At 37.9% G+C, this 18850-nt stretch overlaps 1 protein-coding gene across 4 annotated transcripts in view; it reads right to left on the reverse strand.

Moving 5' to 3' along the window:
• The window catches only part of USP15 (ubiquitin specific peptidase 15), a 128651-nt gene that overhangs the window by 57238 nt on the left and 52563 nt on the right, over positions 1 to 18850 (reverse strand). For all 4 annotated transcript variants that reach the window (XM_074942141.1, XM_074942140.1, XM_074942138.1 and 1 more), the window contains 2 exons: positions 18635 to 18780; positions 16692 to 16753 (listed from right to left, as the gene is read on the reverse strand). In XM_074942141.1, the coding sequence (XP_074798242.1) occupies positions 16692 to 16753; positions 18635 to 18780 (208 nt within the window). The remainder of the gene's footprint in view (positions 1 to 16691; positions 16754 to 18634; positions 18781 to 18850) is intronic.

Consider the following 18850-nt stretch of genomic DNA (forward strand, 5'->3'; position numbering starts at 1 on the left):
AGTAACCCCACTCAGTTTTACTATTAACCAGGCATTTCCCCCCAAAGATAAATAGAATAAGTAAATTTTGATTCTAAATAAGGTAGCAATCAGAAAGTTTTTATATTTAGATGGGAAATGTTGTCCATATTCTAAATATCTGTATAAAAACACGCATTTGCTATGAAATAATGTGACAGCTTAATATGACACCTTAGTAAGTCAGTCTTACTGCTCTAAGGCAGGCAGCTAGCTAAAACATTCTTAGAGCTGTATACATTCTTGCTGACACTGATAAGCTTGGGTACTAAGAAAAACAGAAGGCAGTCATGGCACTTACAGCATTCAATACATAAACTACTTTTTCATAAACACTGTAAAACAATAACTGGAGAATGATTTCATTTTCACTTTTCAAAAAGAGTATCAAACAAACAATGGAAAGTACAAAAACATCAATCTTAAGGTAACAGATAAGAGTGTTCACAGGTCATTCTTATTTTTAATTTTCACTTTTTAAAATAAAAGGTCCTGTAGGAATGGTAAAACAGGTCTAACAACAAATATAGTAAGCATGTCTAACATTTGCTGTGACAAAATACGTTAAGGATGACAGTGGTACAAAAACTCAACTATAATATAGATTCCAACACAAAAGGCATTTTCTACATAGTGCAGTCATTTGAAAATATGGCACACAAATTTTGGCTGCTTGTTTTCAGGCATATGTTTGTAAATGTTTGACTAAAGAATATGCACTTAGACCCTGCAGCGATAAGTAGGGGACTGAGAAAAAGAAAAGAAGGAAGTTGCTTTGGTTTTAAATCAGGGCATCTTTTAATGTGCTATAGTAACATTCACATTTTCTGTAAAACATTATAATAGCAACTCCCTTAAAAGATATCTGACAACAGTCAAGGTAGTTTACTATTTAAGTCAATGCAGCAATTCTCTGATATAAGAACAGAAAACCATTAAACTTTATTCATACTCAACTGAATTGTGAAACTTTAGCTGTTACAGAATGAAATATTTACTATGGATATATTCAAGAACATACTGAGCAATGTGAAATGGATGGCATTATAATCTTTATTTTAGAAAAGAGAATGCTATTCATTTCAACAACGAAAGGAAATCATATTGTCCTTACCTACATCAGCCTCATGTCTGTGATATCTGTTTATTATTTGAGCTGGAAAGTAGCTCTGAATATTAAATACTGATTAGTTCTGTATTCTTAAGATGACAATAATGATTAAAATAAATTGGATACTGGATAGTGTTACTTTCATTTTAAACAACGTGTTCTATTTAATTTTATCATTTGACTTTGTCTGATCAAATAATATGCATTCAAAGTCATATGAACGTTGGTCAGTCAACTGGCTAAACAGCTATTTCTAATTTGAATTAAGTTCTGGAGCTTCCCAACTCACTGAATTTGTTGCAAGCCACTGGTCTCCTTAAAAGTACTGAACATGATTTAGGATAGGATTTTAGAGCTTATAGATTCTGTGTCTGTCATAAATATAAAGGGAAGGGTAAACACCTTTAAAATCCCTCCTGGCGAGAGGAAAAACCCTTTCACCTGTAAAGGGTTAAGAAGCTAGGATAACCTCGCTGGCACCTGACCAAAATGACCAATAAGGAGACAAGATACTTTCAAAAGCTGGGAGGAGGGAGAAACAAAAACTCTCTCTCTGTCTGTGTGATGCTTTTGCCAGGGACAGAACAGGAATGGAGTCTTAGAACTTAGTAAGTAATCTAGCTAGATATGCGTTAGATTATGATTTCTTTAAATGGGTGAGAAAATAAGCTGTACTGAATGGAATGGATATTCCTGTTTTTGTGTCTTTTTGTAACTTAAGGTTTAGCCTAGAGGGATTCTCTATGTTTTGAATCTGATTACCCTGTAAGGTATTTACCATCCTGATTTTACAGAGGTGATTCTTTTTACTTTTTCTTCTATTAAAATTCTTCTTTTAAGAACCTGATTGTTTTTTCATTGTTCTTAAGATCCAAAGGTTTGGGTCTGTGTTCACCTATGCAAATTGGTGAGGATTTTTATCAAGCCTTCCCCAGGAAATGGGGTGTAGGGTTTGGGGAGGATTTGGGGGAGTTGGGGGGAGACGTTTCCAGGCGGGCTCTTTCCCGATTATATATTTGTTAGACGCTTGGTGGTGGCAGCAAAAAAGTCCAAGGGCAAAAGGTAAAATATAGTTTGTACCTTGGGGAAGTTTTAACCTAAGCTGGTAAAAATAAGCTTAGGTGGTTTTCATGCAGGTCCCCACATCTGTATCCTAGAGTTCAGAGTGGGGAAGGAACCTATAGATTCTGTTTCAGACATCATTTTAAAAGGTTATCCCAAGTAGCTATTTAGAGCTTACTGACTTTTTGGGTTTTGCCTGGCAATTGGTCTCATCTCTAGGGAAAACAATAAGAACAAGGACAGCTTGCTTACGCTTTTTTGCGGCAGAGGAGAGGATATTTTATTCACTCATATTTTGGGTCCTTAACAAAAAGACATTACAGTTACATTGTTTTGACACAGTTACATGTCTCAATACTGAACAATATTAAGCAGAATATTGTATATTTAACATATTTTGTTAATCATTAACATTTCCTTTTTCAAAATTATTTAAACATAGGCTTATAGTGCATGCGCGCACGCACACAGAGTACATATACATAACCATTCATATTAGCTTTCTGTCTTCTGGGGGAGTGCGGGAAAGCAGTCTCAAAAGAACTGGAAGACAGAGAAGCTAAGAAGGGAAGGGGGAATTAAATTTATTATACTCCATGTATAATCTTCGTGACTATCCTATAAGTATAGGATTACAGTGTCTATATCAAAGCCACTCAATGATTTCAGTATTTCTAGTGTAGCAGCTACATGTGTTTGTTTTAAGGGCTGTCCATCACTAAATAAAATTCTTCCACTAATCAGAAAGAGATTTACCCCAACAACTAAAAAAAACTCTTATTCAGCCTGGATTTGAAAACAACTTTTTTTTTTATTATTATTATTGATAGTACAGAGTTCTGCTTTTCTTGGTCTGGTCAAGTGCCTCACATACACACAGCTAAGTGCACTTTTAAGTATCGGGTGATATTTCATGGGTGCTGGAATTTTGGGATATGAATTAGCACACAATTTTATAACAAAATCAGCTTCACCAGTTTCTGCTCTATCTGTATCCATGATGGATTCGCTCTATTAGCAATTCATTCCAATACTGGTCTAATTTGTGCTACCATATAATCTCTCTTCAAGTCTGGTAGTGCCGGGCCTCTCATCTCAACTGGACATTCCAGCTATTCCATTTTGATTCTTGGTTTCTGATTTGATCTCACAAGTATTTGAATAACTTTTAAAAATTTCTTGAAGACTTTTTGGGAGGTGTAAAGGGAATCACGGAAAAAGGATATGGCAGGTTATTCATTTTAAGTATATGAATTCAACTATGCAACTAGGTAATAATGCCCTCCTTTCTAGGTCATTGTAAATAATTTTCATGAATGCCTCAATATTTAATTTAAACAGCTCCCCACTTTAGGTGTTAAAATAAGATACTTAGGCATTAATGTATTATCCACTATCTTCAGTGGGCATTTATAAATTTATCAGTATATTTTGATGCAGAGGCACAGTCTCTCTTTTTCAGAGTAGTCTGGTCAGGAATCAGGATGTAGATGAAAGGCTTCAATTATTTCTTGTAATAATCGGCCAACTTTTATTTAGATCTTGTATAAAAGCATAAGGTCATTAGCATAAAATGAAACTTTGTTTTCTATTCCTAATACACTTATTCTCTGAATTTCTTCAGTGTCTGATATTTTTCACTAATGGTTTGATAATTAAACCAAATTAGTAAGGGTTATAAGAAGCACCCTTTTCTTATTCCTCTGTATAACAGTATCAGCTCAGTCTTTGAGACATTTCCCCAAATACATGCTTTAGGATTTTTGTAGATTACTTTCAGAAGTGGATTAAAGTGTTCCCCAAAGTGTTCTAAATAAAAATGGGCATTCTACTAAGTCAAAAGTCTCTTCTGCATCCATAGCTAAAAATGCAGTTGTTTTTATTACCACTCCTAGAATCTTGTAGCATAGGTAGGAGTTTTTTTATGTTAAGGAGCTTCTTACTTTTAGAAAGCCAGCTTGGCTTTGGTGCACTAATTTAGGCATTATTGTCTCTAATCTGGATGCTAGTAGTTTAGTTTAAATCTTACTATCTATATTTATTAAAGAGATGAGCCTATATGATGCTGGATCTGATAAATCCTTATATGGTTTAGGTATCAAAACTGTATGTTTGATAGAAGTTATTTATTAAGCACTCTGTTACCCAAGAAGGCTGAAATACATTAGCTAACAATGGAGATACCTGTGTTTTTAAACATTTTATAGAATTCAGAGTGGATCCATCTGCTGCAGGACTTTTCTCTGATTTTAGTAATGAGATTGTGCTGTTGGGCCATCTACTACTCATTATATGAAAGCCTGGGCCTTTTAAAACCCTGCAATATACTAGTTCTTAATTCTTCCATTTTTACATATTTGCTAGTATAGATCTTTCTGAAATATTCTGTTATTATTGTGTTAATCCCTTTGTTTTTTGGAGTATTCCACTTTTGTCCTTAACAAAGGGTACGGTTGTTCTGGGTTTTCTGTAGGAAATCAGTCTGGCTTGTAATTTGCTAGATTTGTTTCCCCTTTAAAAAAACCTTTGATGACAAAAAAGCATTAGAAGCACTGATGGGGGGCAAAAAACAATCTCTTGAAGCAAATCTGCATTAACAGTCAAATAATATTGCTTCTTCAAACTGTAAATTTATTTCTCTAAGTCTACCTGTTCTTTTGTCTTTTTTTCCACCATGACAATTACATGAGATAATACATCCCCTCATTACTGCTTTAAAGGCCGCCCCCAACTAGTTTCTGGGAATATTTCCTGTAAGGAATTATCTTAAAATATAATAATCAATATGGTTTTCTATATTATTCATAAAGCCTTTGTCTTTTAACAATATATTACTAAATCTCAAACTTCTGTCTCTTATTCCTGAATTAGACTTCATTTTCATGAAGATAGATGCATGGTGCGAGATACGATTTAATGCAATTCTAACATTGAAAATTTCATGTAAAAAACTTTTGCTATACTAGGATAGATCTAATTTTTATATATTTTGGCAATTTCAGAGTAAAAGTGAAGTCCTTCCCATTAGAGGGTAGGAACCTCAGATATCTATCATGTCCTATTCTTTATATGTTGACTCCAGTATTTGAGCTTTTTTACAGGGCGTTTCTCACCTAACTGGTAATCTACCTGACATGAGGTGAAGAAAACAGTTAAAGTCATCTGCAGCTATTACCCATTAATTCTGAACTGTTGTAATCATTCCTAAAATATTAACCAATGAGCTATCCTCATTTGGGGCACAGATGTTACATATTGTAACCCTCTACACATCCCTGCACCAAAACTCACCTGTCCTCTGGATCGGTTTTGATACTTTCACATTCCCTTGCACTTGCTTACTTAGTAGTATAAACACCCTTTGTTTCAGGGACCATAAGACATTCCATATACATGAGAGGCCCATTCCCTTTTAAGTTTGATTTCTTCTTTTGTTTTGAGTTAGTTTATTGAAGCATTGCCACTACTACCTTCTGCTTTTTCAAAAGCAGAAAGTACCATTTTTACATGTTTAGTGTTTTAGTCCCCTAACACTCCAGGAGCACCAGACTGTTCCCGTTTCTTTTTTATCCATTTTAAAATATTTTCTGGTATTCTTAATATTTACAAACTTTCCTAATATTCATCCCTGTGCTATTATTTGTTGAAAATTCCTTAACTTACTTCTTGACTCCTATTCCCATTTACATGGGGTCTGAGGTGCCCAGGATTCTTCACCATGTCTTCCTGTTCATGGCACGAATCCATAGGTGTTGGAGTTCCAGTCCTTTTACCTTCAAACTTCTCTTACCATTGTATCTTCGATCTTCTGTCCTTTTTTGCTATACTCTTCCTTCCATGCTTTCTTTGCTGATTGTTCTTCTCTCATTCTTATCACATGTCCAGCCCACCTCAAAATGTGCACTTTCCAGCCAATTCATCTTCTCCCTAATTTCTTTCATGCACACTCATCTACCCTCTGCTTGCCTGCCATTCTACTCAGAATATTGTTTTCTACTACCTGCATCTTCTTTTTTTTTTTCCATCTCCGTAAGACTCACCATTTCAAAACCATTGAGTAGGCAGGGACAGACAAATGCAGTATATACTTTTCCTTTCAGTTTGTTACTTAACTATCTGTCCCGCAGTATTCCTGTCATCTTTTTCACTGTCATCCGTGCACATTGTTTTCTTATTTTCAGTTCTCCAGATCTCCCTCTGATGGCACTAAGTGTACTTCCCAAGTATACAAAGTTCTTTCTCCTGCTTCAGCTTCTCTCTTGAAACTTCAAACTATAGCTCTTCTTCCACATTCCCTATTTGCATGGCTTCCGTTTTCTTTGTGTTTATCTTTAAACCATGGTCTTCAACCACAGATGAACCTCATTTGAAACTCTGGCTGCTAAAGTTAGATAGAACATCAGTAGGATTCAATAGGTAGAGTCTCGAATTATCAAACATGACAGGCAGAGAGAGATGGCAAAGCAACATCCTCTTATCTTGTAATTCCAGACTAAATCTATATAAACCGGGGGAAAATCTGCCCCCCAAAATTAAAAATTCTGCGCACAAGATGTTAAAAATCTGCAAAATTCTGCAAATGTTATTTGTCAAAATAATACTATATAATCACACCAGTTTCAATTATTTTGGTAATTTATTTCAAAATACCTGTCAGCAAGTATGTCTGTAACAATACAGACACGAAATTTCCCCAGGAGAAGAGAGAGTTAAAGAAACTGCTATGAGAGCCCAGACAGTCACAACCCTTCCCCCAACCAGCAGCGCCTCCACCTCACCCCTCAGAGCCCAGCCACGGCCTGACCCAGCAACAGACACTCACACCCCCTCCACCCATAGTCCAGCCGCCAGCCCCTCCTCAGCTCAGACACTCACATCCCCTCCTCCCAGAGACCAGATGCAGCGCTCCCCCTCAGCCCAGACACTCACACCCCCAATCCCCCCAGAGGGCAGGGATCCAGAGGAAGAAACAGCCTGATGCTGGGTCCCGCGCTTGCATGGAGTTTCCTGCATACCACTGCTGCCTCCTCCTTCCTTCAGGGCATGCTGGGAATTGAGGTGCTGGGAACCCTCCAGTTCCCTCCTCCTTCCCCCGGCCTTGTCTTCTATTTGCGAGCTGGGCTCTGCCAGGTCCAGCAGCCCCTAGTGGCAGCCAACATCTCTGCAGCCCATTTCTGAGAGGGGAAAAAAGGAAATTCTGCACACACAACATTAATTTCTGCAAAATTCTGCATTGCCCAATGGCGCAGAATTCCCCCAGAAGTAAGAGTCTATAGCACCCAGTGAACTCAATTCGGTACCAAAAAAAAGGGGGAGCACTCACACTAGGTATTGATCTGCACATATACTTTTGAGGAAAACAGCTTATACTAGATACAGGTAGGGAATTGCAAGAGGCAACTTATCAAGGGCATAGATGTCAGTCTAGCATCTGTCTGTGAACTTCATCAGAAGCACAAAGCACCAAACACCAATATGAGGAAAGCTATACAGTTTTAACCTATTAGTTAAAATGTTAATTAACGTGTTAAAATTATCACCTTTTTTCCTAGTAAAGACAAGTCACAAAGGTATTAACTTGAGGTTAAAAAAAGCCTCTTGTGTACACATACTCTTAACATGCCTCAGATTTTTGTATGGAGCTGGCAGGGGAAAGTGAAGGTTAACAAAATTAAATACACTGGTATCTGGATAACCTTTGTTTGAAGCCTTACATTAGTGTAACATCCCCAGCATGTTAGCCAAAAGTAAAGGTCTATTTCCTTCGGTGAGACATTTCCCTAGTGATATATTCTCCCAAGGTATATTTTAGAACAATAAATGTTTGGCAGTTTTATATGGTCACAGCATAAAACTATTAATTCGCTTCCCAATATTCTGACTCTCAAAACAAGGGATGCAGAGTGAAAAAGCGTTCTATTTAAGATATTACTGTAGGAATTCTGTGCAAGATGTTAAGTGAATTCCTATAAGTTGACACAGCTAATTATAGTAGTATAAGTAAAGGAAGGAAAACTGATACTCTTATGTTGTCTCAGACATATTGTAATAGATTTATACTGCCATACAAACCACTTCAGCTTGGAGGAATATTTAGTCACTCCCAGTGTAATATGGAGGTTAAAATCAAAAGATAGAAAAGTAAAGCAAGCAGTTCCTGGATATGGTTGAAATGTCTGCTTAATTACTATGTATAATTTGTCTGTACGTTTTTGCAAGTGATTTTTATAAAGGAGAAAATACTTTTGAATATTGACTAGAGCTATTCCTGTAAATTACAATTTTGACAAAAGTTTAAAATTTTAGAAAAGGGAGGTGTCACACTCACTATGTTTGATAAAGAGTTAATCCATCAAGAAGGATAGAAGGAGGTAAACATGCTCTAAATTCCTGGCTGAATATACAATTTAAAGTCCTAAAAGTGGCTTCAGCCTTGAGACTGGCAACAGTAATACCAAAGTAATTAAGAGAGATCAAAATGAATTTAAGGGTAGATAACTTCTGAATAATATTTATAAAGCTTTAGCTTATTATATTCCTTTCAGTCAGAAGCACTTTCCTGGATCATCTCATCACTGGATGCAATTAAAACTTTTGACAGTCAAAACTGCATTAGTCTTATAAGACAATAGAGATAATGGCATTTTGAGGTAACTTTCTACATTGGCTAGAGGAAATATGCACACTAGCCCAAACAAACCAACAAGTTTTAGGATGGAATGGGCAAAAGTCAAGGATGCCCGCTTCCTCTAATTTTCTTTACTATGGACCTTGAACCACTGGGCTCAAATTCAGATTAAATGGGGGGAAAAAAATCAAGAGTATCCAAGTTAGAAAAGACTTTCACTTGTTTCGCGTATGCACAGATAATATGATCCTGTATCTGAATATATTCTACTGGAAGTATGGAGTATACTGGAGATAAAAACCACTCTGGATTTAAAAACGAACATATCCTCAGGAATTATGAAAGACCGATAAAACAATTAGAGCTAGCCAAAAATTTTTAAAACAGAATAGTCTGTTGGGGTTTTTTGCTGGTTTTCAATTAGATCTAATAATTAGTCTTTTTCTTATCTTCCAAAAAGGCTTTGGGTGATATTTTCAAAAGTACTCATCACCAACAATTGGAGCCAGATTTTCAGAATGAAGGGGCTAGGTTTCTAAAAGAGCTTGAAAATGTAGTCCCTTTAAATACGGGTATCTAAGTAAAAATCCATCTCCTGATTTCAAGGACCAATATACTTCAAATATTTTATTACTGAAAAAAATTAAACTTTTATAAAAATGACCAAATCTTTTAATTAATTATCTTTGAAGAATAAAAATGCTAATAGTCACAACACTATTTTATGTAATTTAAACCCGCTCCCCCAGAAGAGATACTACTTTAACAAAGTGAAAACTCAAAAACATTTTAACAGTTGTGGGAAGAAGTCTAAAAGTAAGAGAGTTTTAACATGCTAGACTAAAAGAACAAATGGATGTTTATCTTCTCCTAGTTTAAAAATGTATTTGGTCTCTAACCAAAGATCGATAGCATTCTGTAACGATAACCTTTAAAACATTCATTGGACTTGAATAGAGGCACATAAACATGCTTTCAAAAATTGTAACAACCTTTGAATTGACACAAACAGATCAGACAAAAATACTTTGCAGAGCTATCTGTATAGGACAAGGTTTGCTGGAGAGGGGACATCCTGGGTGATGTATCACCTTTCACTGCAACAGATAAGTTTAGAAAAAAATAAGCATGATTCTACTCTACCAGAAAATCTCAGAAACTGGCATATCCAAGGATGTTAAATTTTTTTTTAAAGATATATTTCTTTGCAAAAATGAAAATTTTAAATAGTTTTTTTATTATAAAAAATATTTTGCTTCAAAATCAGATAGAAAACTAACTCAGAAGACAAAAAGTGAACTGAATAAAGGCTGTAACAATATTCTGACAAAAAAGGGCTACTCTGTAGACTTTGAGCCCTATATATAAAATATATATAAAATATTTTTGTAAAAAAGAAGTGATCATATACAAATGGGACAAGAAAATGCTTATGGTATTATCCACAAAAGGAGCAAAAACTTCAGACTATTTGTACATATATGTCTAAATCCTCAAAAAAAACTCAAGACAAATTAGTCATCTGAGCATATAAAGTACCCAAAAATCTTAAATCAACAATATATCTGCATATTGTGGGGAAGAGGGGGCATAATATAAAAAAGGCTTTTTTATGATAATTTTGTAGATATATATTCTCAATTTCTAAGATATGATTAAGGACAGAAGGAAGTGTGTAACATTTTTTCTTCTGGCTACGTATCAAGATATAGCAATGATGGAATCATGTTATTTTAAATGCCAAAAACGGATCTGAAAATCTGGAAAGAAAACTACTGACAGAATGAATGGATCTACAGAATGTAATGTTTACTACTGATAAATTAAGGTGTCCTCAAGAAAATACCAAACACTGAAAACCTTCTAAAATTACAACAAAGTAAAGTTCCTGATGGCAGGAGGTCCTAACAACTATCTTTTCTGTATATTTACCTAATTGTATTTTAATATGTTGCACAGCTAAATTTCAATAGATTCCTATTAAGAGATTCAGTCTATTAAAAAAAATTAAATGCCTCATGATGATTGGTTATTTGGTATTTTGTGACCTTTTTACACCTTAGTCCTTACATTTTCACTCTCCATGTCTTGTAGCACAGGTTATATAGAAACAGTTTTATATAGAAACAGATGTACTGTCATGTCTGATGTCCCACTGTGGTGCCTATTACTCAACAGTGATGTTTCAGATATTCCAGATTCCCTCCTTATATGTATAATCTACGTAAAATTCGTTATAATTATTTCTTCTGGGATCTTACATTTGCAAATTCAAAATATCCTGTTAATTTGCAAAGTAAGAGACACTCAGATGACTGGTTTCAGAGTAGCAGCCGTGTTAGTCTGTATCTGTAAAAAGAAAAGGAGTGCTTGTTGCACCTTAGAGACTAACAAATTTATTAAAGCATAAGCTTTAGTGAGCTACAGCTCACTTCATTGGATGCATACAGTGGAAAATATAGTGGGGAGATTTTATATACACAGAAAACATGAAACAATGGGTGTTACCATACAGACTGTAACAAAAGTGATCAGAAAAGGTGAGCTATTACCAGCAGGAGAGCAGGGGGCGGGGGAGGGGGGAGGTTGGGGAGAGACGGACGGACTACCTTTTGTAGTGATAATCAAGGTGAGCCAATTCCAGCACTTTCTATCTGGACCCATGGAAAAGAAGCCCTTGAGGAATTCCACCATGATTTCAACAATTTCCATCCCATCAACCTCAGCCTGGACCAGTCCACACATGAGATCCACTTCCTGGACACTACGGTGCTAATAAGTGATGGTCACATAACCACCACCCTATACCAGAAACCTACTGACCACTATGCTTACCTACATGCCTCCAGCTTTCATCCAGACCACACCACACGATCCATTGTCTACAGCCAAGCTCTACAATACAACCGCATTTGCTCCAACCCCTCAGAGACAAACACCTACAAGATCTCTATCAAGCATTCTTACAACTACAATACCCACCTGGCTGAAATGAAGAAACAGACTGACAGAGCCAGAAGAGTACCCAGAAGTTACCTACTAAAAGGACAGACCCAACGAAGAAAATAACAGAACGCCACTAGCCATCACCTTCAGCCCCCAACTAAAACCTCTCCAACACATCATCAAGGATCTACAACCTACCCTGAAGGACGACCCATCACTCTCACAGATTTTGGGAGACAGGCCAGTCCTTGCTTACGACAGCCCCCCAACCTGAAGCAAAATACTCACCAGCAACCACACACCACACAACAGAACCACTAACCCAGGAACCTATCCTTGCAACAAAGCCCGTTGCCAACTGTGCCCACATATCTATTCAGGGGACACCATCATAGGGCCTAACAACATCAGCCACACTATCAGAGGCTTGTTCACCTGCGCATCTACCAATTGATATATGCCATCATGTGCCAGCAGTGCCCCTCTGCCATGTACATTGGTCAAAATGGACAAGCTCTACGTAAAAGAATAAATGGGCACAAATCAGACGTCAAGAATTATAACATTCAAAAACTAGTCGGGGAACACTTCAGTCTCTTTGGTCACTCGATTACAGACCTAAAAGTGGCAATTCTTCAACAAAAAAAACTTCAAAAACAGACTCCAACGAGAGACTGCTGAATTGGAATTAATTTGCAAACTGGATACAATTAACTTAGGCTTGAATAGAGACTGGGAGTGGATGGGTCATTACACAAAGTAAAACTATTTCCCCTTGTTTATTTCTCCTCCTACTGTTCTTGTAAAGTGCTGGAAATGGCCCACCTTGACCATCACTCCAAAAGGTTTTTTCCACCCCCCACTCTCCTGCTGGTAATAGCTCACCTTTTCTGATCACTCTTGTTACAGTCTGTATTGTAACACCCATTGTTTCATGTTCTCTGTGTATATAAAATCTCCCCACTATATTTTCCACTGTATGCATCCGATGAAGTAAGCTGTAGCTCACGAAAGCTTATGCTCTAATAAATTTGTTAGTCTCTAAGATGCCACAAGTACTCAGATGACTGATACTCTCCTTACTTATGGGCCAATTTGCCCTACGAGAATCCAGATTTGAAGGGAGTATTCTTCAGGAAGTGGTGGCCTGCCTGTATGGAAGGAGGTAGGTGAGCAATAGCCGAAGTACCACAGGGACTGAAGACCTATGTTAGGATTAGGTTGCTCCATGAATAATCTCTCCCACCCCAGTAGGCAACTAGTAATCCACAGAACGGTTAATACCCTGAGGCTCTCTCTCTTCTGCAGAGATGCCCCTTGCTGCCAAATCTCATTTTGAAGCAAGTGAAGGTAAGAGCTTCCAGAGGAAATTACCAATGCAAATCCCTAGTAGCACACCAAGCTCCTTATTCCCTACATATTGCTGTGAGGGGTCATTTATTTGCCCCTCTCCTCTGATTTCTGAAAGGTGTGCTCAAGGCTTTAACAGGCTCACCTACCTCTACATGTGGTCTAGCTATCACTAGAGGGAGGCAGAGTACCACACTGGGGAGGGGAAATCATGGGTAACAGAAAAGGTAATTGTGCTCTCTTCCCAGCTCCTGCTGTACTACCAGCCTGAATATGCTGTTCAGTGGGAAAGTTTAAAAAATTCAGTTCAGTTCCACTGCATCTGTTTAAAACACCAATAAGCAATATTTAAACCAACGAAAACCTCCTATTATATTCTGCAGCCAGCTCCCACCTATTTGCCTGAGAAAGAATATAGGCCGTTACACTATGTTCATTACCATGGTAGGAGTGCCTCATTTCATCCTTGCCATTGGTGAACATGTACATTTTTCAAGCCTGATACACAATTAAATTTAACAAGGCAGACAAACAAATTCCTATAAAAAGACAGCTGGAAAATAAACCAAAATGTGGAAGAATCTCTTAAGTCTTTCAGATGAAAAGAGGAGATAAAGTTATGATATTACATAAAAAGTCTCCTACACATTTTCTTAAGCAATATTGGATTTATATATAAACATGAACTTAGAATATCAAAACAAACATAAGGAACTCAAAGAGCATCTTTCCTGGAAGACACACTTAAGAACCAATTGTCAAGGTAAAGAAAAAATTATTCTCTATTTGCAGTTCTACTATAGGACATTTCCTGTACATCAAGAGATTGAAAGGGCGGCTAATGAACGTGATGGAATAAAACTGGCTGGAGACCAGCATAATAAAGGAAGACAAGATTCAAGTTTTCCAATATCTTTACAAATCCACCACAATCTTAAACTACAATACTCCCGCTTTCCAGATGTGAAGCACCTAGAACAATCACCACCAATGCCACTGTACTTTGTTAAATATGTAATGTGGAAAAAAATCTACCACATACTAAGATCATTAGCATACCTGTTATTTCACAAATGAAAATAAGATTTCAATGCATTGGAACAGTGGTCACCAACCAGTCGATCGCGATCAATCCTACAGGATCACCCAGTCGATTGCGATCTCCGGTGGCAGCGTAGTGTGGCTGCCGCTAAGGCTACCCTGGGCCCACACCGCTCCTGGAAGCACAGCCCTGTGGCCCTGAGGCAGGGGTCTCCCTCCACATGTGCTGCTGCTGCCTGCAAGCATCATTGCTGCAGCTCCCATCGGCCAGAAGAGCTGTGGGGGAGGTGCTTTGCAGAGAGGGGCAGTGGTGGACCACGTGCCCCCTGCGCCCTCCCCACCCGATGGGCTGCAGGGGCGCATTGGCCTCTTCTGGGAGTGGTGTGGGGGGGGGTGGGCAGGGAGCCTGCCTTAGCCTCGCTGTGCCCGCTGCCAACCGGGAGCCACTGGAGGTAAGTGCTGCCCAGCAGGAGGCCACACCCTAAGCCGCCTCCTGGAGCCAGCACCCCATACTCCCTCCTGCACCCCAGGCTCCAGCCCTGAGCTCCTTTCCAGAGCCAGCACCTTCCTGCACCCCAACACCTGCCCCTTCCTGCACCCCCACACACTGCCCCAGCGCACAGCCCCCTCCTGCACCCTAACCTCCTGCCCCAGGTTCAGCCCAGAGCCCCCCTCACACTGCAAACTCCTCGGCCCCAGCCCAGAGTCTGCACCCCCTCCCAAATCCCCAACCCCCTGCTCCAGCCCGGTGAAAGTGAGCGAGGGTGGAGAGCGAGCGAGCGACCAGGGGTGGTGGGATTGGAGTAAGCAGGGCAGGGCTCTGGGGAAGGGGCGGGGCAGATCCTGAGTTGCCCTTAGATTCAAAAAGTGATTTGGGGCTTAAAAAGGGTGGAGACCATTGCATTAGAAGCTAATACATTACTTATCTTAATGCATTAATAAAATATATGGCCTACTTCTTTGGTTTGGACATTGGTTGAAGATTTTGAGGCTGAAGCCAAATTATACCATATTCTCATTTTTTTTTTTTTTACAGATTTAATACAAGAAGAGTGCCATGAAGTTGTTACCAAATTAGAGTGCTGTTGGAGATGAAATCTGGAATTTCCTGAATCCTGGTGAGAGCATCATAGGCAGAACTGCCTTCTACATTCCTTTTGTTTTCACCCTCTTATCTGTCCGAAATATTGGAGCCAGATAACTTGCTGGTCAGTTACAGATATGTTATGGTAGCATATCACAGACTGAAGAATTTGATAATGTATCAGACAAAATAGAGCTGGTATTCTAAAACAAGAAAGTAAGTAGAGCTGGAAAAAAATTGGAATTTCCATTTCATAAGAAAATGACATTAGAAAATTTCCTTTTATCCCAAATCAGAAAGAAAAGTCAAAATGTTTCATTTCCAACAAAGTCAAATCACTTTGTTTTGATTACATTTATATAAAAGTCAAAATGATAAAGTCAAAACAAAGTACACTTCAATAATTTGGGGGAAAATTTTGAAGAAAATCAATATGTTCCAGAGAAGTATTTCAATTGTGTCAAATCAGCATTTTCTGATGGAAAAACTACTCAATCAGAAAATTTTCAGCCAGCTCTAGATAGAAATCCATTGTAAGAAAAATTCTACACAATAAAAAAAAAAAAATCACCTTAAATGCACGATCAAATACAAAATAGTGAACGACCCTAGCTCAGCTAGATAAATACAGAACACAGAATGTACTGTACTGCAGTATTCTACCATATGCACTTTGGATTGGAACACATGTAGCAATATGCAGTTTTAATCTCGGATTTAGAATATCAGTTGTCTAGAAAGAATATTTTAAGATAAAATTTTGCCATCATGCCTCTAGAAAGGACTAACATATACAAGTAACACATAGCTTGTAAACTAAGATCTCTGTCCTGTGTTAATCATGTTATCATATGTCAGCCTTGCAAAATGGACATTACAATTTCCCAATCAAGACACAAGATCTACTTGCTTGGCATCGCCAAGCTGTGGTTGATAATTGAAAAAAACTATTATACTCTCCTAGAAAAAAAAATGTGGAAAGTACTTCACAAGACTATTCTCCACACAGTATGAATTTCTTTGTAGACAAATAGAGGATTTCCGGCCTTCATGTAAGAAAAATATTGATACAACCCACATTTACACAGATTCTCCTATTAGAAATACTGTGCTTTAAGAATGAAACACAAGTCTAAAATAATACAAGTTTTACACCACTCTTAAATGCAAGATTTTTCTATAATATAAACCACACAATTAAGTAAATCAGTTTGAAGTAAACAAAATTGTGCTATATATGAAAACATCAGTTACACATCAGTTTCTGAAGAACATTTTACAAGTGCACAGTAGCATATGTTATATTCAGAGACATTTAGCACACTAACTTAAAAAAAATAACATACCGCCTTCAAAAACTAACTTTTTCTTAAAACCAAAAAGAGACTTGATAAAATACACACAGAAATTAAACCACAGTGTAGCAAGCAGCAATTTGTTTTATCACATACTTAGGAGTCGAAGGACCTCGTGGCCATGTTCCATCTTCATTTTTTTGTTCTATCACTAGTACCTATCAGAAAAGGAAAGAATAAAGAGAAAAACTATAATCTAGCAACAGATTTCCTTTAGCTGAGATTCTTCCAAGCTACTGCACCTTTCAATGGGCTTGTTGATTTGGTGACTGAAGGACCGACACAAAGAACGATTAAGGTACCAGTCTGGGACTCAGGAATCCCAGGTTCTATTGTTCTTCCATAGACTTCCTATGTAACTTTGGGCAAGGCACTTAATCTCTTGCTGCCCCGTCACTTCTAAAGCTATCAAATGGCTCACTAATCTGGACCTGGTTATTTGAACATTGCTAATCACCTCTCTTGTCAAAAGAGGAAGTGTCCCATCTATAAAATGGAGATAATGGCATCTAAAAACCTCACAGGGATATTGTGAAGACAAATACATTGGACAAAGTGAGTATACTACATATACGTAAGGCTACGATTATGTCACGTAGGTGACGGATTCTGTGACATTTTCCACTTCAGCCCTGGAGCAGTGGGGCTGGAGCGGTCAGCGACAGGGGCTCCCATGTAGCTCCAAGCTGCCATGGGCAGTGGAAGGACCCCGGAGCGGTCAGCTGCAGCAGGTGCTGAACCCACCTCCCCCATCCCACAGCAGGGCTTGGACTCTTATTCCCTCCACCCATCCCCATTTTGTCAGTTATTCTTCGTAAAAAATCAGGGACAGGTCACGGGCTTCCATTAATTTTTGTTTATTGCTTGTGACCTGTCCCTGACTTTTACTAAAAATAACCATGACAAAATCTTAACCTTACATATAAATATCAAAGGCATATATATACTTTGCCTCCTTAATCTCTGGTTTAGTTTATCCTATTTACTTTTAAGATTCTTGAATGAAATCTATATTCATTCTAATTCTTTGTTTAATTACAGATAAAAGGCATCCGAGTGTAATGGGTCTATGTAAAATCGATGTGTCTGAATTCTAGAATAGTTCTTTTAAGAAGCATTTAACCTTGCAGAGAGTACAATTACATACAATAGTTTTTCTTTTTGCTGTATTGACATGGTTTAGACCACATCCATTAGTTCAACTGATCTTTAAGTCTCTTGACTAACTCCGTTTCTCTATGGAGGCGTGCGTGTGAGAGAAACACACACACTGTCAGCTAATGACAGTTTTTATCCAAATTGTTATTGGTATGAATGAGAATATGGATCAGTTTCAGATGGACAGAGTTATTCAGTTCCTAGCTGAAACAGGCTAGTGTTTCTTGGCATTGTTAAATAGCTACAGGACTGAACACCATCCAACTACACTTGCAGCTAAACAGTGCACAGCACCATATGTCAGTAAAGATTCTCTTTTCTAGTGGATACCAGGCCAGACACTTTGGACAATGTCCTACTGAAATAAAGAGAGGCAGCTCGCAGCTCACACCTCACAGGTGAATCCTTTGTGACTGCAGAGGGAAGTCCTGTAGCTGGAACTGTACTAGATGTCTCTGCCTATGCTTACAAATAAACCATGTTAATCACTGGGTGAACAGTCCTCACACTGACACATTAAATCTTTAGTTCAATGTGCCTATGCTGAATTGGGAAAGACGCATTAATTGTACAAGTTCATATGTCTCCCCTTCACACGATGAAGCTCAACTCTGGTAGAGCAAACAGAGTGCTTAATTACTGCACAAACCCCCACATTTTAAAAAAAAATCTGGTGATTTAATTAGTCAAGCACTATATTCTGAACATGAATTCTGTGTATGGGGAGGGAAGAAGGCAAATATCACTACCTTGAAAAAGAGAGAAGAAGATCTACTGATCACAGGAATAACTGTCAGCAATCCAAGTTTTCAATGGGGAAATTTATTACATCTAAGAAAAAAATGTATACGTAGGAAAACCAAAATTGTATTACACAATACCTGTCCCTGGTATAACCCAGCATCCTGTATGGTACTGTCTGGTTTATTCAGTGGTTCAAATGTATTGCTCATGTATTTGTTCCACAATCTGGTCTCTTTTTCATTTGGAATATTGAAGATTTTTCTTATCTCTTTTTCAATTGTATCTGAATTGAGAGGAGAAATATTAAATTAGAAGTATCGAATCTCATTATAATCACACACATATTATTGAGG

The sequence above is a fragment of the Natator depressus genome, chromosome 1 (assembly GCF_965152275.1).
Source record: "Natator depressus isolate rNatDep1 chromosome 1, rNatDep2.hap1, whole genome shotgun sequence".
NCBI lineage: Eukaryota > Metazoa > Chordata > Testudines > Cheloniidae > Natator > Natator depressus.